This window comes from Hyaena hyaena, unplaced genomic scaffold (assembly GCF_003009895.1).
Source record: "Hyaena hyaena isolate Hyena2069 unplaced genomic scaffold, ASM300989v1 scaffold_285, whole genome shotgun sequence".
Classification (NCBI taxonomy): domain Eukaryota; kingdom Metazoa; phylum Chordata; class Mammalia; order Carnivora; family Hyaenidae; genus Hyaena; species Hyaena hyaena.
Window position 1 is genome coordinate 1,326,155 of NW_024080917.1, and position 21,150 is coordinate 1,347,304.

General features: G+C 65.8%; 2 protein-coding genes across 2 annotated transcripts in view; one reads left to right on the top strand and one right to left on the bottom strand.

Moving 5' to 3' along the window:
- Positions 1 to 21,150, top strand: part of IFT140 (intraflagellar transport 140) — a 75,086-nt gene that overhangs the window by 41,887 nt on the left and 12,049 nt on the right. Inside the window, exons 19-24 of the mRNA XM_039246769.1 lie at positions 18,827 to 19,004; positions 19,217 to 19,407; positions 19,630 to 19,725; positions 19,944 to 20,076; positions 20,375 to 20,518; positions 20,964 to 21,092. Coding sequence (XP_039102700.1) covers positions 18,827 to 19,004; positions 19,217 to 19,407; positions 19,630 to 19,725; positions 19,944 to 20,076; positions 20,375 to 20,518; positions 20,964 to 21,092 — 871 coding nt within the window. The remainder of the gene's footprint in view (positions 1 to 18,826; positions 19,005 to 19,216; positions 19,408 to 19,629; positions 19,726 to 19,943; positions 20,077 to 20,374; positions 20,519 to 20,963; positions 21,093 to 21,150) is intronic.
- TMEM204 (transmembrane protein 204) lies at positions 734 to 15,057 on the bottom strand. Its single transcript, XM_039246893.1, has 3 exons — positions 14,136 to 15,057; positions 10,340 to 10,495; positions 734 to 1,429 (listed from the first exon to the last, which is right to left on the bottom strand). The coding sequence occupies exons 1-3, from the start codon at positions 14,413 to 14,415 to the stop codon at positions 1,185 to 1,187; spliced, it is 681 nt and encodes a 226-aa protein (XP_039102824.1). The 5' UTR covers positions 14,416 to 15,057; the 3' UTR covers positions 734 to 1,184.

Below are 21,150 nucleotides of genomic sequence, written 5' to 3' on the forward strand. Positions count from 1 at the left end.
GGCAGCCTGGTGGGGGGGGGAGGGGGCCTGGTGGGGGGGGAGGGGGCCTGGTGGGGGAGGAGGGGGCCTGGTGGGAGGGAGGGAGGTGGCTTGATGGGGGGAAGCAGCCTGGTTGGGGGGGAGGCAGCCTCTGTGGGGGAGGCAGCCAGGGGCCTCGGATCTGACCCTGGCTTTGGTGCTACCCATGGCTCCCGTGTCACTTTCCTGGGGATCGCTGCCTCCAGGTGGCGCAGGGCCAAGCAGTTCGCCACACAGGAAGCGTCCACGTGGGTGTGGATGGCACTGCCCTGACATGCAGTCGGGCATCCGGGTTCTGGAGGGCGAGGGCCGGCTTTGAACCCCTCACATGCAACTCTCCAGTGTTTTGCGTTCGGTCTGTGGAGTTAGAGCTGACTTACATCCAGATTCAGGACCAGCGCCGTGTTGTGAAGGCGTTTGTAGACCACCCAGCATTTGGCTGAAGCTAGGTTTTATAGGGGAAAACGTAGGGCGATCTCAAGTTTTTTAAACAGAAAACTAGCCCCCCACCCCGCCAGCGGCTGATTTGCCGTCTGTTCTGTCTGCAGACACTTGGTGCGGCGGGAGGGTGAGACTACAGCTGTCTTCCCGTTGCGCCTTTCAAAGTGTTTCAAGCCTTCTTTTCCTGCCGCCCCACAAAATGATGCCAGACCAGACCAAATTCTTCTCACCCACGTGGCCGTGTGATAGTTAAAACACAGGCTTTACACAGCAGTGAGGGAAGTCTGCCTTTTATTTTAACTTAGAAAAATAATCAGGAGCAAAACGGACATTACTAACACAATCCTGCCATAAAACGGTAGCCACCTGGTTATAAATTCTGAGTCACTCGAGGAAGTTCATGGACAGTTCCGCAAAGTCTTCCCGGGCGTTCTGCTCTACCAAAGTAAATATGACCGAGGCCCCCACCCTCAGCAGACACTGAATAAATTAATCCTAGACCGAGGTGCGGAGCTGTCCCCCGGAACACGGGGACAGTGAGGCCCAGCGGTGGGCGCGGAGGGAGCGTGGCGTATGACGTGCGGATACGAGGCAGAGTAAACATAGCTGTGGGTCGTACGTGTATATATGAGACCCTACGGATGGTCTGCACGGACGGTCCTGTGGCCTCCGCGTTGTGCGGTTATAGTGGATAAAGTCCTGGGCAGGCGGCCCCCCCGCGGCCCTCAGCACGGCGACTCCACATACTCGTTGTCCAGCCCTCGGCGGAACCGCGCCGTCAGGGAGCGGCTGATGACGATCACCCGGGGCGCGATGCAATCCTCTCTCCTGTGAAGAATGTTCCAGATGAGCATGGCGGCCGCCAGGGTGGCCAGGAGGCAGGCGCCGATGTTCAGGTAGCAAGACCAGGACAGGCTGGTGTACGGGCCGATTCTGTAGAATGTCACCAGCCCGATGACCAGGACGAAACCTGCAAACGAGAGAGGAGAGTTCAGAAAACCCTGCATGGACCCGGGGTTGGGGGGGACCGGCCACTTGGGCTGTAGAGCCCCAAGGTCACACAGCCTGAGGTCACGCAGCCTCTAGGTCACACAGCCACCACTGACCCCCGCGGGCTGTCGCCCCTTCACGTGCCGCGCTTCAGTGTGGAGCCGCTTTTCAACAGGCCTCTGAGCCCTTCTGACCTTTTGGGGGCTGTGTACTTAATCCTGGCACGGAGTGACTTCTGGGGGCCCCAGGAGAAAGCGGTGCGGTCCTGACGCGCTCTCCCTTTGGTCCAGCAGGGCCGCGCCGTTTCCTCCACGTGAGCGGCGCCCCGCTTCTAGAAGTGCTTGATTCCTTCCAGTGGACGTACACGCAGGCATTCGCTAAATCTCATCTAGAAACAGGACTCTGTCCTGTTCTCAGCAGCTTTCTTGTGCTTCGCGTTTGCTCCGGGAGGAGATGGAGGGGTCTTTCCAAGCTCCGGAGCGCCTGGCACCTGCGGGCCCCGGGAAGGGGCAGAGGCCGGGGCTGCGGCGCCCTGCGCACCCCGCGCCTGCTCCTCTCGTCCCCGTTGCACCCCCACCCCCTTCTCCTGCCCATTCCCTCCACAGCCTCCTCTTCTGACTCCAGACAGGGTTGGGGGCCACGCAGGGACTGCGGACAGTGTCCTGTGCGGACCTCAGCACCCGGCCTGCTCGCGTTGTTAGCGCCTCGCGCCACGGCGCCCCTCGCTTCCCAGGCATCCGTTCTCGCCTCAGGGAAACCCGACTTCGTGCCCCAGAGCCTGCCGGCCGGGGTAACAGAACACTGGTGTTTGATGGAGGGCAGGGCTGAGTCCGGGCCGCGGTCCTGTGCGCGGGCCTCCAACCCCTCAGGCAGGAGGGGCCGGATAAGGCCGCCGGGAGCCGTGGTGTCGAGCCAGAGCCGTGTCTGGAGTGGTGGCCCGGGCGGGAGGGCCGGGCAGAGATGGGGGCCCGGCGACCCCGCCCCGCCTCTGCCGTGGTGACCTGGGGGAGCTGTGTCTTGGAACCCGGAGCCCCTGACAAGGACAGAGCTGCTGGCAGTGATCCCCACAGAGCCCTCGGTGCCTGCCGGACCTGCCCCCTGACCCGCTCACCCCCCCCCCACTCCCCCCACCCCCGCTCTGGCCAGGCCAGCCTCCCGCTGAGGTCCCTCCCCCACCCTGCACTGTGACATCCGTCCGTCTGCTCATGTGGTCTCTGCGTTCCGCACAGCTTCCCCTGCTTTCCTCAGGAAACCAGACCCTGCGCGACCCCCGTGGCCCCGGAGCTGAGCCGCAGCCGCGCCAGCCAGCTTGTGGCTCTGGAAACTTGTAAATTAGTGCGGGGTGGGGGCGGGGGGTGGAGCCAGCTGTCACAAGCAGTGCAGTGTCATCATCACTGCACCTTCCAGAAAGTATGAATTAAACATGATCCACCCCGTTATGCGCTAAACAATAGCGGCAGTGACTAATCTCTGCTAACTCTCCACAGTACTTAGCAGAGCTTTTTATACACAGAAAGCTTTTGGATGCTTCCTCTCTGTTAAAAATAACTAATTCTCTTTGTCATGCACACCGACAGAAACTTCTGGCATTTCTCTCTCCCAGTGAAGAGTGTGTCCCTTGCTCCCTGTTGTGTGGCACCGAGTTTTATGTTCTCGGGGAAAGGAGTTAGAGTCTGTGTTTTGTGCCATGAAAATGAAAACACTTGGCGTGTGGCCCACGATTTTCTGCGTCTTTGGGCATTTTCTGCCAGCGAAGGGTGCTCTCTGTGCCCCGTTTCCACAAGGCCCAGCTGGAAGTGGCAAGCAGGGAGCACCGGGAGACGGAGCACACGGGCTCGTGCCTGAGCTCACCCGGCAGGCCCTGGGGCGGGTGCTCCCACAGGGCAGGTGGGCGCCATCCGCAGGGGCCCGGCCGAGCAGGGGGGTTGCCAGCAGAGCAGCAGCGGTGCAGACCCGTGCGTGGGAAGGGGTTTCCCCCGAACAGCCCCGCGCCCCGAGTCCATGTCCGCCCGCAGCCAGACATCCGTCGGAGCATCTGCAAACCTGTGCCCTGCGGCCCGAGCCCCAGTTCCGCAGCATCGCGTGTTGGGGTGGACGGTGTCAGGGTGCACGGCCCCGCCCCAGCCCCGCGGCTGACCGGGCTCAGCAGACAGCGCTGAAGCATAAGGCCGGCCCGTGAAGTCCGCGAGACATTTCCGGGGACCCCGGTGCAGAGCCGGCCCTGACCGGAGGGTCCGCACGCCCTTGCCTTCCAGCGCCGGAAAGGGGACGGCCCCTGTCCCTCAGGGGTGCGAGTGCCAGGAGCTGTACGCCTTTGCCAGGCCTTGAATCTCTGCCTCTGCCGCGCGTGGCATCCCGTCCCCTGCAGCCACACGGGCCCCTTGCCACTCCTCCGGGACCCCAGGCTCCAGCCTCTCCGGGTCTGTACTGGTGCAGCTGCCCCGAGCTCGCCCAGTCCTGGGGAGGACGGCTGCGCTCGGAGCTCAGCCTGGAGGCCCGGCCCGGCCCCCGCTGGCGGCCCCTGGACCAGAGGGCGATCTCCCGTGGCGTGGAACTAATCGCAGTGTGGGCCTCTGAGGAAGCAGCTTCATGGTGACCGCGCCCCTCAAGGGACAGGGCCTGTTGGCCACAATCTTGTCGCTCAGCGTCGGAGCCACAGCAGGACGTGCCGGGTCCCGCTCTGCCCCTCGTGCTGGTTTCCATGCGCGTGCACTGCACGCAGGCTTGATTCCTCCTCGGGGAACCGAACCGGCATTCGTGGGTGAACTGAAGCTAACCCCCCAGGGCGGGGCGCCCAGGGCAGCGTGGTGAGTGCCGGCGTGGGAACCCTGTACCTGGGAGGCTGCCACAGGCCGGTGTAGACCCTCCCAGAGGGAGACCCCTGTGGACAGGACACTCTGAACTTCAGGCACTGCAGATCCTGACTGGTGGGACCAGTGGCCGAAGCGTGTGGGCAGAGCGGCCACCACAGCCGACCCTCACCCGGCGCCCCCGCGCCATCCAGCCCTGAGTGGCCGGCGCCCTTGCACCCCCTGGCCAGCGTCACGGGGTTACTTGGCTTTATTGGTGCTTATTTTCTAAGATGAGCGTCCGATGTTTCTGAAAGCAGAGTCACTGTCTCTCGTTGCCGCGTCTGAGTCTGTGTGTCCCCTTCTGGGGGTGTAGCGCCCACAGGGCACTCAGACTCCGGCGTCAGAGCCTGGAGCCGCCTCCTGTCATCCCATGGTCCCACGGTCCCACAGTCGTGGGTGACAGGTGGCAGATCAGTGGACGGAATCTTAGCAGTCCAGCCTGCCGGCCGTGGGCAGCAGTGGGCGGGTTTCGAGTGCAGCCTGGGGTGCGTCTCACCCATCTGACCTGGTTCAGAGGCTGCACCTTACTTTTCTCTAGAAGTGGGGGGAAAATCTATAGTTCTATACGCTTGTCTGAAAAATGGTTTAAAAATTTTGCATTACGTGGCTTATTCTGTGTAAAGACCAGTTCAGCTTAGAACACATGTGGTCAGAGAAGGGCCTGACTCCCAGCATTAAAAAATGACTTTAGAGAAGCCTCTCCTGCCGCAAGAAGCTGCAGAGAACCCACCAGAACAGCGGTGCACGCGAAACAGTGAGCCGAGTCGAGCCATGTGGGGGATGGGGGGCGTCGGGTGGTATCCCCAGGGCCACGTGAACCGCACAGGCACATGGCATGCGCGTGCGCCATGCGCCCCATGTCAGCAGTGGAGAGGAAGGGACACGTAAGGCACAAGGCCTTCGTGAGGGTCTCCTGTGGGGGGAGGGGCCGGGGTGTGGGAAAGAGCCCCCCGGCCACCGGCCTTAAACTACTGGCTCCTGGCTCTGGCACGCGGTGCAGAGACGCCCTCAGACTGTCTGGAGGCCGCTCTCCCGGACTTCTCCGTGATGGCCACGTTTGTCTAGAAGCACACGAAAGGGGAGAGTGTGAGCTGACGCCCCGAATTCTGCATGTGGAGTCCGTCCCGTCCTCATGAATCTGTTTCCAAAGCAAACAGCCCCTTCCTGTGAGGCAACGGCGCGGGCGCCGTGAGCCCCAGCGCGGCCTGCAGAGCGTCCCTTTCCCCTCGCTTCCTGCCTGCCAGCTTCCGAGGGCTGCGGGCCTTCCTGTTGAAGTGACCGTCAAGCACATGCAGGTGGCGTAAGGGGAGACCGTGGAGCCAAATCCTGAGCCTTCACATAGCACACCCGCCCCATGGCCTGCCTGTGACTTAGGTGCGATGACGGCTTCCGGGGAGAGTTCCTGGAGCCAAGCATGCAGCCCATGTCAGGGCGCGGCCGCAGTGGGCACCCCAGCACCTGGGAGCAGCGGACTGACAGGATCCACGGGCCCCTCCCTGGAGGGGGGTTCTGGGAAAGGGACCACTGAAGGTGCGATGTGTCTGGTCGCGTGTCCACGGCCCTGCAGCTCCCGCGTGGCGCCCGGCATGCCAGTGCAGAGCACAGAGGGCGTGCACGTGAGCAAGAAACACGAATGTGGTTGGGGTGCAGACCAGCGTTGGGGAAGCAGGAGCCAAACACGGGCGCGGTGTCCGGACCAGGCCAGGCCTGTTCTTCGTGAAAGACAGAAAGTCATGTATTCCTGCGAGAGGAGCCCTGAGCCTACGAACAGCAGAGCCCCCCCAGCTCACGACTGCCGAGATTCAGGGGCACGGGGTGCACAGTGTGTGCGTCAGTTTTGCTGTCACATAAGAAAAAGATGCTGATTTCCAGAAACTGAGAGAGGAAGCCAGAGCCACAGAGCCCAGGAGGTTCCGCCGTGATTCTGCTCCCAGGGTTGTCCCGCAGGGGTGTGGGAGGCTTCGCGTCAGGGGGGGCCAGGCCGGAGCGGGCTGGCGAAGGTTGGCATCCAGCGGTCCGGCCGTGTGTGCAGGGACCTTGCGCTCTGCGCAGTGCCGAGGGCCGGAGCACACGCCTGCGAGCTCGGGCCTGATGGTCAGCCGCCTGCAGGACGTGAGGAGCCGCCAGAGGGGTTCCCGAGGAGAGCCCGGTGCCGTCCCAAAGGTGCTCAGCCCGACAGTGGCCTCTGCGAGTCGGTTGCCCATCTGTCCGTCTGTCCTTGAGCTGCCCCATTTCACGGTGGGATCATGCTGTGCGGAAAACTGTTAGTCTAAAAAAGCTGCAGGTGACCCAAATGACAGACGAGGTGGCTGGACTGAGACTCCGCAGACGTGGAGACAAACAGCCACTTAGGACCAAAGCTAATCAACCGTAAACCAGGAGACACATCAAACGCTACGAAGTCACAGACGCTTGAGGTGGAGGAGGAGCCTTACACCACGGTAGATTTGTCACCACCGGACCCAAAGCCAGATTGTAAGGGAGGTGGGACGGCCTGGCCTGTGGGCCCCATGCTGGGACGTCACCGAAGGACTGCAGTTTTCCTCAGTCCCCGGGCGTCCCCAACACAGTGGGCTCGGCCCGGGACAGCCCTCCGGGGCGCTTGCTGCAGCGTGGGGGGACTTCTAGGTCTCTGAAGGGGTGGCAGGTGCCGCGCGTGCTCTCCAGTGAGCAGTGGGGGTGAGGGAGGGAGTGTGGAGGAGGGAACGGATGAGCAGCCTGGTCCTCAGGTCCCCCACCGCGCTGCCAGCTAGGGGCTCTCGGGACGGAGCCCTCACACCCCTGGGAGGCCAGCCCCGTGGGACGCCGACACCAGCCTGGATGTGCGCCTGCAGCCACGGTGCTCTGAGACCACTTGGGCGGTGGGCAGGGAGTTGCCCCTGAAAGGTGCGACTTGACCGAGGAACAGAGCCCTGAATGGCCCCACCTGAGAGCATCAGCCTGGGGACAGATGTGCTTAGTCCCGCACGGCAGCTGGAGCCCGGGGCCGCTGGCGCCTGACAAGCCGCAGGTGGGGTCACACTGAAGAGAGTTTGGAGCGACCCGTTCTGGCAGGGGGGAGGCTCCCCTCCCTGGTGGTGGCTGCTCCGGCACAGGCCCCGGCTCCGTGGGGGCCCTCGGCAGACCCGGTAGCGCTGGCAACGCTGCCACGCGACACCCCCAGCAGACACGCAGCTGGGGGATCCCAACGGTCGCGGGGCAGGCGCGGCTGCGTGAGAGCACGGGCTGAGGGGGCTCGTCGCACCTCAACGCCCGGGGAAGAGCCCTGGTGCACTCAGGACCCTCCAGAGCCAAGGAGCCTCACCCCAACGTGCCCGCCAGGCAGGCCTCCTGCCGAGCCCCCTCGGCTGTCTGGTGTCACCTGGGTGTCTGAGGCAGGTCTGGCGGTGCCTGCCGGTGGTGATGACACAGGATGACGGGCGCTCCGTGTGCACGAGCAGTGAGAGCAGAGAAGGCGCACGCGGACAAGCGAGGGAAGAAAGGACGGGAGGGCCTGCAGGGCCGGCCGCCAGGAGCCTGTACGGGCGCGTGGCTGTGGCAGGGGGCCACCCATGCCAGTTCTTTGCCCTGGGACAGGGTCCCCCAGGCCGCTGCAGCCCTGACGGGAGCCAACGTCACAGGGAGAACGTGGAGGCCACGTAGAGCCATTCAGCTTGTGGGTGGAGGTGGAATAATGGACAGAAAGGATTGTTTCTAGCTCTAAAGTACATTAGAATTCCACGTGGAAGGTTCTGTAAGGAGGCGGGAGCCCATTGCATGGTAGCGGGAGCAGGCGTGCGGGGCAGAGTGGCGGGCGGGCATCACGCCCCTGCGGGCTCCAGCTTGCCCGGGCACCCCGCGGACTCGCCCGCGCCGCTTCTCCCCTCTGCCACCCTCTGGGCGCAGCGCTGGGGCCTGGAGGCCGCTTGCATCACAGGTACCAGCAGGCACTTCCCCTCCTGGGACAGGATATCCCGGCGCCCAGCAGACCGGAGCACAGGAAAAAACCTAACTCTAAAATTAGCAGCGCGGTGGCAGAAAGGCACACGGCCGCGTTCTGTACTGTTTGTCAATGAAACAAGTCTAAACACGGCCAAGTGCATTTCCTTTGTGGGCAAAACAGACCCGTGGGGGCGAGGGCAGGGAGCCACCGGGAGACGCCTGCAGAGACGGGAGGGGCCCCCAGCGCCCCTCGGCGCTCCCGGCTCTTCCCAGCGGCCTCCGCCTGCGTGATGGTCTGTGCGCGGCGGCCACGCGTTCCGGGGACGCCCGGGAGAGCGCGGCCGCCCCACGGGCAGGACAGGCCACCGGGTGTGCCTCACGGGGCCCCCGGGCTGTCTTTTCAAAGATATAGTATCTGGGAACAGCACTATCTTGTTCTGAAATAAGGGTTTGCAGGAAGTGAAATGTCAGATCCCAACCCGCCGTCTCTCTCCCAGTGATTCTAAATAAAAGGAGCCGCGGCCCATTGTGCTGCCGCAGGGTATTTCCAGGGTCACGATCTGCTCCTTTCCTTGCTGCGGTGCCGCTCAAGGTCTGCCCCTAGTCGTCCGCTTCCTTCTGGAAGGGATGGAATGTCAGATAAGCTCCGTGCTATAGGGCTGGGCCATCTCCGTGAGGTCTAGGACCCCAGTTCTGCCGTGTGGCGCTAAGGTCAGCAGAGGGCAGAGGGGTCGTTTTCTGAACGGTCACTGTCCTTCGGAGTGTCCGTGTTTCTACCCACAGCCGTGGATGAGGGAGAGGCCGAGGTCCAGGCATCCCAGCTCACCCGCCTCCTTAACTCCCCTTAATTCTGCCCGCTGGGGGCAGACGGAGCGGCCGGTGGGCTGGCAGGTTGCCCCGACCCCCCCAGATCGCAGGTGACAGAGCCCAGGTGCATGTCCAGCCCCCTCGGCCTCGAAGCCACGCTCCTGGAAACCGCGTGCCCAGCCCTCGGGGCTCCCAGGTCCTGCCTACGACAGGGCCGTGGGGAAGCGACTGGCCCAGGACCACCCGCCTTCTATTAAAAGGCGCAGGAAGGCCTGTTTCCAGTTCCTGATTCCCGGGTCACTGTGCAGCGTGTGAGTTCCTGCCAGTCTGTCAGCCTCTCTCTCCAGAAAGATAAGGGCCGGAGGCCATTATTCCCGGAATGATTCACTTCAGACTTCCTGCCGTTTCTTTCCCTGGGTCTGTTGGAACCGTACCTTCACCTCTGGGGCCGCTGCCGTCCTCTGCCCGCAGGAGAGGCGAGCGGGCCGACTGCTAACGTCCCCACACCCTGGCCACCCCACCCCCGCCTGGGACCGCCATCAGGCAGCGGGGAACCTGAACTGCCCCCAGATTTCCGTGATCGGGAAAACTGAGCCGGCGGCCGGAGCAGTGGCCGAGGGGAAAGTAGCAGAGAAGGCCCTCCACTCACTGGGGTCACCTGGACAGCTCCCGAGGCTACCCGTGCGGAACCTCCCGGAACTGTCATGTTCCTCGTTTACGACGCCACCACCCCTCTTGGCCTTTCAGGACCACGGGTGCATCCACACCCTCCCTTCCTTGTTGCCCCAAGGCCTCACCACTCTGGGGCCCCCAGCCCGCTCCCGTGGCAGCACGGGCCGTGGGAGTGGGGGCCAGGACACAACACGTGCGCTCGGGCGCTGGTATGCTCTGCACTTTTCGCCGCCTGTGAGGACGGGCCTGTAGCCGAGCTGGGCTGGAGCCACGCGCCTGCCCAGACCCCCCCTGTTGGCGCATGGTTAGCAGGGAAGGTGCGTGCGCAGGTGGGGGCTCTCCCCCTGCCCGTGCCAAGCTGCTGCGCCATTGCACCAGGACCTTGAGCCCAGACCACCAGCTGTGCCAGCTGCAGACGGCAGAGCACGTCTCTCTGGAGTGCCAGTGGCTGGTGCCAAAACGGAGAAAGGCAAGAGCCCAGGGGTGGACGGAAGTATGCGGCCGGATGCTCGCGTGTCCTCGCTTCCCCGTGTGTCTCGGTCTCGCCTCCGCCCCACCGACGGCCGGAGGGTGACCCACAGGGGCGCGGGGGCCAAGGGTGCGGTCACCTCACCTGCCCGAGGCCCGGGGCTACTTACTTGCCAGCTGGAACGCAGCGGCCATGGCCTCCTCCCAGCACTGCGACTCGGGCGACATCAGGGGCAGGCCCGCCAGCCCCAGGACGAAGGTGAGCTGGCCCGCAGCCAGCGCTGCCGTGGCCACCAGGTTGCAAGCGCGCATCATGTCAAACTGCACTGTGAGAACGACAGGGGAGGGACAGGTGGTCAGCTGGAGCCCCGCGGCCTCTCTCCCCGGCTCCTCGCTCTCCGCTCCCGGCCCAGGACCCGGTGCACGGGGGGTGTGCCACAGGCAGGGCCAGGGCTGCGCTGCTGCCCCGAGAGGCCCATGGAGAGAGACTTCAGGCGTGCTGGGCAGCAGAGCGCCAGCCTGCGGGGAGCGCGGCCAGAGACCGGGGGACCGGCCCCACCGGGCCTCAGCCTGCGGTGGTGTCTGTGACTCGCCCACACGTGGGCAGGCAGCCTTCAGATCTAGCACCCCAGGAGCCCAGGGTGAAGGGAGACCACGCCACTTCCTGCCCCCAGGCTGGCCACTCCTGCCCACTGTGTGTCAGCCACTTCCTCCTCGCCGCTGTCCCAGGCAGGGCTGCAGCAGGCAGGGCGGCCCTGTGGCCAGAGAAGCTTCTGGAAGGAGAGGAGGAGGGAGGGGCCGCTAGAGGAGGACAGCCCCCAGGCTGAACACCTTCTGGAGGCGGTCTAGGCCTCTGCCCTGGCTTGCTGTGTAGATGAGCTGTGTAGACCGTGAGCATGGCCAGCTCTGCTCTCCCACACGGATGGCGCTGTCCTGCCCTGTGGGCTGCACTGCCGCGGGCTGATGCTCACACTCCGTGCTTTGCAGGGTCGCCACGGAAACATCCCTGCGGTTGTCAGAAGGCCTGCGCCCCTCTGACCCAGTAAACAGCAGGGGTGCCGGAGGCGAGCAGGTACTCCTGGTGCAGGGGGAGGCACCAGCACCCGCATTTCCTCACCTCCCGCTCAGCTGCAAGCCAGGTTTCAGGCCTATTTTCCCGAACCTTCCTGGCTGCCCACACGGTCTTCGTGGCACAACCCAAGTCACAGCCAGCCCGACCAGCGGGCACACGTGCATGCAGGAGACAAGGCGGGCCCTGCTGTGCGGACAGAACGGCCTCCCTGTCCGTGGAGACCCTGCCCTTCACACGCTCTCTCCGGCGTCTTCACACTCTGTTTTCTTTGCCTTACTTGTGCCGACATGTGACTGCACAGACGTCCTTCTACGGTAAAAGGTGGCCGAGTTTGGGGGTGACCTCAGAGATGAGGGGCAGTAAACACATGGGGCACTAAGCACAGGACGGGGCGCCGGGTTCACAGCCAGACCCAGGGGAGGTAAGGCTGGAGGTGGACAGAGGAGGGTGCCCTCCCGCTCGCCGTCCCCGCAGCTCTCTGTCCTTCCCAGCACTCTGAGTGCACTGCCCAAGCCGTAGCCCCGGGCTGCGGCCCCCTGTGCCCTCCCCACCCCACCAGCCTCTGCCCCGTGGGCGTGAGGGTGTAGGCGGGTAAAGGGTGAAGCGCTGACTGCCTGAGCCCACCCCCACCCCTGACCACCAGCAGGGGACCTGCCGGGGAGGCGTCCGCCGTGCCCGGGGTCCATGACTGACGGAGCCTACTGCGTGCATAGCCTGGGCAGCGGCGCCCAGCAGGAGCGTGGCGGGAGGGCCTGAGGCCAGGCAGTGTGATGCACACAGTTGCACCCCGGGCGCCAGACAGGTTTACCCATGCCGCGCCTCACTTCGGAAAAGGACGTTAGGGCGCCCGACAGAATGCCTGGCACGCGGAGCTGTGACACACGCCCAGAGAGCAAGGCTTCCCGGGACTCAGGCTGTGAGGTCTCCGTGGGAGCCAGGGGAGGACCTCGGGGACACTGCATCCGCACACCGCCTCGCAGGGACAAAAGCTGCCTGAGCAGGGGTCTTGGAGGACAGGACCCCATGTGCATGGGGGGCCGGCCGCGGAGCCCCTGACCCAGCGCCCTCAGGACGCCCTGCGCGGGGCCCCCTGACAGAACATCATGGTGGGCGGCCCTCGCCCTGTTTGCTCCGTGAGTACAGACGGGCTCTGACCGGGCAGTGCAGGGCATTGCCGGGGTCCCTGGAGCAGAGCGGGCAAGCGTGTCCTCCATCCCCTCACCATCTGCCTCGATGTCTGGAGTCTCTCGGGCCTGAGATGGGAACTCAGAACGGATCGAGTCCAGCCTGCGGCCACACACACTGGCCCACTGGGGACCAAGACGACCCCAGAGCCTGCAGGTATCTGACGGAGCGCCACTGCTCCCTCCGGCCCCATCCCGCCACCCAGCGGAGCCGGACGCCGGGTGCTGGTGTGGCATGGGGCGGCAGGTGCGGGCCGGGAGACGAGGTGCCGGAGCGCCCACGCGGGAGCACAGGGGCAGCACACATCCGCCCGGCTCGCGCCCCGGAGCCCGCGAGAAGCACGTCAGCAGCTCCGTCTCCCTGACAGGAAGCTTCCGCGGCATTTCCCTCGTTTGTGGCGCGTGTTTGACACTCAGACTGATTAAGGATCAGCTGCCAGAGACGCCGTGCCCGTGGGAGGATGTCGTAGAAGTTGCACGAGGGGCTGCTCGGGTGGCCGGGGACACAGGTGGCCGGCCCGGTGGGAAGGGGGTCTGGAGGCAGAGCACGTCCCCGCCCGTATAGCCTCCTAGCCTCGGCCCGGGGTCAGAGGGCCTGGACGCCTGGGGAGGGGCTGGGCTGAGTCTCGGGGCCAAGGGTGCTGTGTGGGGCAGCACAGCCTCAGGACCCAGGACGCCTGCTCTCCACCAGCCAGTCTCCCGGGACCCAAGTTCAGCTGCACCGAGTTTGGAGAGCTTGTGGAAGAGTCTGAACTTCCTGCTTGTGACCGAGGGGGAGGGGCTGACAGGCTCACCCCCTCCCCAACAGAAGACCCCCAGACCCAGAGGAAGGGGCTGTGAGTGCAGGACTGCATGGGGACCTTGGCCGAGCACATGCCTCCTGCAGCCTCCGTCTGGTGGCCCGTGGAATGGGCCCCACCCCACCCCCGCCCCCAGTGGGTCAGGGCTCCAAGCACATGGCGGCTGGAGACAGTCACGGCGCCAGCCTGTACGACTCGAGGACTCAGGACGGCCTCTGAGAGCAGCTAGCAACCCTGGCGACGCCACACATGCTCCGAAGGGCGAGCCCGAGCTCGGTATCCTGCCCATCTGTGAGTTAGACCGAGACCTCTGCCCGTCAGCCACTGTGGCCACGTAGGTGACACGTTAGGTGACGAGTGTCTTACACTTGTGAGCCCTTTACTCCCCTGCACTCAAACCTGACCCCATGGTCAAAGTCCTGTTCCCATCTTCCAGAGCGGGAAGGGCCAGGACAAGCCCATGCTCCGGAGCCGCTGCCCTGAGCCCCTTCCCTGCCTCCAGGCTGGTCTCCAGCAGCCCTGTCTGCCCTTTGACCCCTGACGCTGCCTGAACGGCTCTCTCAGGCCACGGAGCGAAGTCAGAACTCAGCCATGTGTTGTTTGAGCTCCTTGTTTATTTCACTCACTGACAATTTCTATTTCCCACCAAGGAAAGCGTATTTTCCTTGGTTTGGTGAATGTACCTGCCCTGTAGCTACACGTGAAGGTGGAGAAAAGCCCCATGCCCACACAAGAATTCCGTCCTAAAGGAGACAGAGGCAGGTCAGGGCTCAGCGGAACTGGGGCTGGGGCTCCCCTGGAGGGTCCCAGGCCGAGCTGGGGGCTTGCCCGGGCTCCCCATCACCAGACGCGCCCCTTGCCCACGGCGTGCCCGACCGTTCTAAAGGAGGCGGAGAAGTAGCAGACTTACGCTTGACGGTGCCTCGAGCCTCCTGGAAGCCTGCCGCCTCGGAGCCCCAGCCCAGGGCTTCACAGTCCCCTGCATCCGCCGGCCCCGGCCGGGCCCCGGCGCTCGGCCCTCCCCGGGGCCTGTCTGCCAGCCAGCAGGATGCCCACAGCCCCACGCTCCGCCTGCGCCCATCCTCCAGCGTCTGGTGCACCCAGCTGGGGGTGAAGGCCGCCGCGTTGTTGAGGACGAGAGAGACCAGGGCCACCAGCACCGCCGTGGCCACCAGCTTCTGAACGGTCATCGCCGACTGCCAGTGCCGTCCGCTTGTCGGGAGAAAGTCCCAGCCCCGGGCACCGCTGTGGCCAGGGAGAGCCGAGACCAGCTAGGGGCTGCTAGAGGACATCGCCGCTCATTCTCGGAGGCATCGGGAAGGCCCACGTGACAGGTGCAGGTGAGCCCACCTGGGCCCGTCCTTACCCTGCCTCCTGCACCTGGAGCAGGACCAGGCGCCAGCTGCGGCCGGCCTCTCGGCCCATCCCGGGGAGGCACCCGGGGCGCCCGCGACAGCCCAGGGCCGTGCGTGCGCCGTCTTCCTGAGAGGCCAGGCCTCTTCTCCCCGCGAGCAGCTGTAGGGGCGGCCGGCGACGTGGGGTATGTCCCGCCTCACTGCCGAGAACCGGCTCCTCAGAGCGAAGCCAGCAGCCGGGCTCCGAGCGGGGCCTCCGGCTTCCTGAGCCCCTGCCCTGTTTCTCCGCCGTGAGACGGCCTGTCCTGGAAAGCAGAGGGCCCGCCGCGGGGAAGCGCGTGTGCCTGTGTGTCTGCGTGTGTGCAGGCGCGCGTGTGTGTCCCCCCCGCGGCAGAGAGGAAATGGTTGTTTTTGAGGCTGTTTTTTGTGAGCTGGATGGAGGGCGTAGCCAACTGCAACAAAGAGCGGCCAGGCCCCCGCGGCCAGACGCTGACAGGACACGCTTCCTGACGGGAGAGCAGGGGGGCCTCTGGAGTCCTGCTCCGGGGCCCCCTCCCCCCTCCCGGCACAGGCCCACAGCCCCACCTGGCTGGCCCGGGCTCCGCCGGCCTGGCACTCAGGTACCCGGAGCAGCCGCGGGGGCACGTGCACCCACAGCGCGCGTCCGTGCTGGGCCTGGCACAGCTGCACCCAGCGCGGGGCCAGTGCCCCGCCTTGGGGACTTGGGGGCTGTTCCCACCAGCCCAGGGGCCCCTGCCCTTATCACGGGGTTCACGGACGGTAGAGGACAAGGCCAGGCATGGTGGAGAGCCCTCCTCAGACAGGCCTTTGCCTGGGCCAGGGCCACAGCTGCAGAGCTGCCCGGCCAGGGCGCCGTCCTGGAGGTGCAGGGTCCCACGGCGGGGACAGAGGGCGCCGGGCACGTCCCTGACGAGGGAGCTGCAAGCCCTCTGCGCGTGCACACAGTCAGGAGAGGCTGTGCCACCCTCTGGGCCCGGGGGCGGCGGTGCACAGACAGGCACCCGCACACCCTTCTAGGAGCACAGGTGCCCCGGGCGTCGTGTGGTGCAAGCCTCGGGCCCCTCGGGCTGCTGTCTTCACTAGCTGCCCAGCCAGCACCAGGCGCCTTCGTTACAGGAGAGGGGGCCACACAGCTGCCCGGGTCACGGAGGTGGCGAGAGGGGCCCGGCAACCTGGAGAGCCGTGTGGGACTGGCTTGTCCCCTCGGCTCGTCCACATCGGTGCCTGGGACGTCGGCACCCCGCTCGCCTCCCGCTTCTGGAGCTCCGGAGGGTTCTAGCGACTGACACCGAGCAGGCCCCGCTACACAGTTCATTAAACGGCAAGTGGTAATCGTCAGATTAGTAACGGTCATCTTCAAGAGGCGTTAGCACTGGCCGTGCCGGTTCTCAAGGACGGCCAGCAGCCTCGAGGCACAGACGCTCCCCATGTAGCCCATCGTGTAAATCAGACTCAGTTTCCCACCAGCGTTGGTGCAAGCAGCCTGGGGCCAGACCTGGGTCCGGGGCCACATGCGCGGTGGCAACGTGGCGAGTGCTGAGGCTGCGCTGGTCGTACCATCAGAGCAGCGGGAACCGCCACGGCCCCCAGAATTTGCGTCCCTCTCTTGTAAGGGCCTGTGCGTGCTGCAGCCGGGAGCCCCACCCGCCAAGCCTCTGCCCCTGAAAGGCAGCGGGGAGGGGGGTCCTTGGAGAATCGGGGTCTCCGACAGCGTCTACGTGTTGGGTCCCTGATGGGCTTTGCCCGCTGGCGTCAGCACGTGTCCCCGAGGCCAATGTGCCGGCAGCTCCTCCCCACCAGCCTTCTTTCCTCGGCCTGTATGCTCTCCCGTCTCTGCTCCAGCCTCCCGGGGGCCGCGGGGGGACGGGCACCTAGTCCTCTGCACACGGCCCCCTTCTCCAAGGGCACCAGCATGTGAATCAGAGTCCCTGAGCACACGGTACAGGGGTCGCCTGGACAAGGCGGCTCTGCCCCCGAGGGGTCAGCCCCCCTATTTATTTAAATCACTTCTCCCCGGGTGGTCTTTGGTTCCTGTCTGCCAGGTGAGGCAGGGGGGCCCAGGCCACTCCCCGGCTCCTCCAGCAGCCCGGCAGCCATCCGGCCCGGCCCGCAGAGGACCCCCTGTCATCCACCCATGTGACCGCGAGGCCCACCCCGGGTGCCCAAACCCCCAAGGGCCTCCCTGTCCCCCAGAGCTGCGTGCGGCAGGCACTGTGTTGGGAGCTAGGAGTGAAGAAGCTGGGGCCGCTGGCCGCACCGGGAGGCCGTGACCCCCACAAGCCTGAGGGGCAGGCCCGAGGAGAGGGGCCTCCGGGGCCGCTTCCGGTGGCTCTTCCCAAAAGGGGGGGGGGGCGTCTCCAGGCCAGGCCCCTCGGCAGGCAGCCCGTGCGCCCTGGCGTCAGCGCCTCTCATGTTGATGAAGTACAGATGTGTGTCGTGGCTGGACGGCAGGAAGCGCGCCGGGCTGGCGGCCATCCAAAGGCTGGGGCCCCAGGCCTGCGTGCGGGCCCACGGCCTCGGCCCAGGGGCAGGGCTCGGGCTGTTCTTCCAGCTCACGCTTGTCCCCTGTGTGCACGCACGACCCGCCAGACCCCTTTAGCCTAGGGACACACAAGGAAACCGAGTCGGCGAAGAGCTGGGATGGGCTCCAGGTTCCTTTGCTTGTTGGGGTTGTGTACTTTGTGGTACACAGATAGCAGCCATCCATGTTCAAAACTCAGCAGAGGTGGGGACACACAGGGCCCCGGGCCCAGGTCCCGCCCCCACGCGGGTCTTCGCTCAGGCAGGGAGTGCGTGAAAAAAGCCTCCTACGTGGAACGCGTCTGGAAGGGAGGGGCCTGTTCCAGCCAGCGCCTCGCCGCAGCCCTGGCTCATCCGCCTGGCGCAGGAAGGGTGCCGACTTTGCATGAGTTCCGCGAGTAGGCAGAGGGCTCCTGGGCTCTGACTGGGACCACCAGGCTCTGTGGTCGCCGCGGCCCTCCGGGAACCCGGGCCACGTGCCCCGCCTGAGCAGAAGCCTGTGGCCAGGAAGGAGTTGAGGGTGGAGCCAGCCCCTTGGGGAAGGAGGCTGGTGCCTCGTAACAGGCCCTTGGGGCTGGGGGGACCCCAGTGCGGGGTCACAGGGGAGGGTGGTGCACACGGCCCCTCTAACCGGCCATTGTCGGTAAACCCACCCGTCACCCCTCAGCGGCCCCGACCAGCACGAGACAGCAAAGCTGTAGCAGGCTCTGCAAGCTCCCTGCTCACAGGGAAGGGCGCCTGCACATGCAGCCTCTGGACCAGAGATGCGGCCACGAGTGCGTCCCTGTCCCCGAGGACAGACGCCTCCGCTGGCGGCTTCCCAGCTGACAGAGGCTCTGCCCTGACACCGTGGCCCCTCCTCCTCCCCTCGGCACTCCCGCTGTCACAAGGCCGTGGGAAGATGCACTGGGCACACACCCTGGCCTGGGCCCCCCCACGCCCAGCTGCCCCCTCCTTGCCCGTGCTGTGCACACAATCTGAGCATAGGGTCCGCGGCGCCAGGACCCCTCAATTTTGTGGAGTGTGGTTTCCCAAGGCGGGGGCCTACCTCAAGGCAGAAGTTTCTAGCCTCACAGGAAACTGCGATCTTCAAGGAGGGCAGGATCCCCTGGTCAGTGTAGGTCATCGTTGGCAGAAGAGAACTTACTGGAAGACTAACATGGGGGGAGGGACCCATGCCTCCGAATCCCCTCCCTGGGCCTGTGTGGAGTCACGGGGGCCTATGGGCGTGAGAACGAGGACGGGGTCCTGGGGACGTACCGGGACCCCCCTCCTTAGCCCAGGTCAGGGACCCACCAACCCCATGCTGGATGTCATGCACTGGTCCGCAGGGGCACCATGCTTGGGGCCCCACAGCCCCTTCCCCAGGCCCGCTGGGGCATGAAGTCTCTACGGCCCCTTCTCCCCGTGGGTCCCCTGCCGGAGGGCAGCACCAACGCTTCCTCGGCCCAGCTGAGAGCTCGGGCAGTGGGGTTCAGAGGAGCATTTGCACCATGGATGGCCATCAAGGCAGGGAGGAATATGGCCTGAGTACGTCCGTGGCCCTGTCGGCTGCAGGGGACACGCAGATGGCCTTCAGCCACGGGAGGAGTCGGGGCCCCCGTCTGCCGTGTGGCTGCGCTGGTGAAGCCCGTCCGGCACGCGTCTCTGTGGGGCCGGCGCTGTGAGGGCTCTGAGCTGACGGGGCTGCGTGTCCCCGGCACAGCGAGAAGGTCTGGGAGAACATGGCCCGCATGTGCGTGAAGACCCAGCGGCTGGACGTCGCCAAGGTGTGCCTGGGGAACATGGGCCACGCGCGTGGAGCCCGAGCGCTGCGCGAGGCCGAGCAGCAGCCGGAGCTGGAGGCCAGGGTGGCCATGCTGGCCATACAGCTGGGTATGCTGGTGAGTTGGGCACCGCCCCGGGGGGCAGGGGGGGCAGCGCCTGGTCCGCAGGGCGGCGCAGCGGGCAGGGTCTCCCTGCAGGCAGGGGCAGCCGCCAGCCGACCCGGCTGCTGCGCTCTCACCGCGGGCGCAGCGCCACACTGGCCTGCCCCCGGGGGACACGGGCAGGCCTCCCCGAGCCCGACGGCCCACACTCGCTCTGCTTCCTCCAGGAGGACGCCGAGCAGCTGTACAGGAAGTGCGGCCGCTACGACCTCCTCAACAAGCTGTACCAGGCGTCCGACCAGTGGCAGAAGGCCGTGGAGGTGGCGGAACTGCGGGACCGCATCCACCTGCGCACCACCTACTACAACTACGCGAGGCACCTGGAGGCCGGCGCCGACCGCGGCCTGGCCCTCAGCCAGTGAGTGGGGGCCGCGGTGAGGGCCGGGCTGGGCCCTTGGGCCCCTGCTTTCTCCTCCGCCACCTCAAGGCAGGTGGGAGCTTCTGGGTGGGTGGGCAGCTTGGGCTCAGTCCCGTCAGGAGAGCCTGAGGCCCCCGAGCGCCCCGCCTCAGGGTCTTCTGGCCTGGGGTCGCGGGCGGTGCTGAGACCCCCGGACGAGCTGCAGCCGCCCTCCCCCTGCAGCTACGAGAAGTCGGACACCCACCGCTTCGAGGTGCCCAGGATGCTCTCGGAGGACCCGCAGTCCCTGGAGCTCTACGTCAATAAGATGAAGGACAAGTAAGTATCACCGCTGGATGGTTGGTCGTGGCGCCCGGTGGCGGGGGGAGGGGAGTCCTGCCGCTGCCTGGGGGGGAGGGCACGAGGCGTCCACGCTCTCCTGCAGCGCTGCGCCCTGCTGGCTGCTGGTGGCGTGGAGCATGGTGAAGGTGGCACTGGGGCCCCGGGGCTCCTTTCCAGGGGGTGCGGGCCCTGAGCGGGGCTGTGGGCTCGCCCAGGACCCTGTGGCGGTGGTGGGCCCAGTACCTGGAGAGCCAGGCCGAGATGGACGCCGCGCTGCACTACTACGAGCTGGCGCAGGACTACTTCTCCCTGGTCCGCATCTACTGCTTCCAGGGCAACATCCAGAAGGTAGGCGCGTCGGGGCGCCTGGGGGGCTCAGGCAGTGAAGCCTCCAGCTTCGGCTCAGGTCATGATCTCACGGTTCATGGGTGTGAGCCCCGCGTCGGGCTCTGTGCTGACAGCTCAGCCTGGAGCTGCTTCGGATTCTGTGTCTCCCTCTCTCTCTGACCCTCCTCCACTCACGCTCTGTCTCTCAAAAACGAATAACATTTTTAAAATTTTTAAAAAGAAGGTAGGGGTGGGTGGCAGACCGGCCGGGTGTGGGGAGGTGTAGACACGGCCCCAGGGCTCCCTGCTCTCTTTCCAGGCGGCTGAGATTGCCAACGAGAGCGGGAACTGGGCCGCGTCCTATCACCTGGCCCGCCAGTACGAGAGCCAGGATGAGGTGAGGCAGGCCGTGCACTTTTACACGCGCGCGCAGGCCTTCAACAACGCCATCCGCCTGTGCAAGGTAGGCGGGCGGCACGCGTGTGAGAACCGGGCCAGTGGGAGGCTCGGTTCGGATCACTTCACACAGAGAGAAGGGGATTGACTGGCGAGGCCGTGCCTCCCACCCCAGCCCGCTGCCGCCTCACTCGGGGCCCCCATCCGCCACCGCAGCCTCCCTGGCGGGGTTCACGGAGCATGGCTCTGGAGTGAGCCCCCAGGCTGGCCGAGCCCGGGCCCTGTGAACAGCAGGAGGGACATCCTGGGGGGGCGACGGTGCCGCTGCCTGGCCCGGAGGCCCTCGCATCAGGCCCGCGGCGGCGCTGATGGGAGAAGGGAGCCCCCAGCCTTCTGTACGCAGACCCCGGGGAGACATCCCGACCCAGAAACCACGGTCACGTGGACCGGCAGCGGGCGCTAGCAGGGGCGCTGCGCCCCCCCCTCAGCTGAGTGTGCCCCGCCCCCCACAGGAGAATGGCCTGGACGACCAGCTCATGAACCTGGCCCTGCTGAGCTCCCCCGAGGACATGACGGAGGCGGCGCTCTACTACGAGGACAAGGGCGAGCACATGGACAGGGCAGTGACGCTCTACCACAAGGTGGGGCGCGGACGGGGCGGGGACACTGCCACGGGGGGGGCGCGGACGGGGCGGGGAC

Excerpts from the sequence above, each read along its gene's own strand:
- TMEM204 (XM_039246893.1), bottom strand. The coding sequence starts at position 14,415 with ATGACCGTTCAGAAGCTGGTGGCCACGGCGGTGCTGGTGGCCCTGGTC. Across the intron at positions 10,496-14,135 it reads GGCTCGAGGCACCGTCAAGC|TGCAGTTTGACATGATGCGC; the intron begins GTAAGTCTGCTA and ends TCGTTCTCACAG. Across the intron at positions 1,430-10,339 it reads CGCTGCGTTCCAGCTGGCAA|GTTTCGTCCTGGTCATCGGG; the intron begins GTAAGTAGCCCC and ends TCTCGTTTGCAG.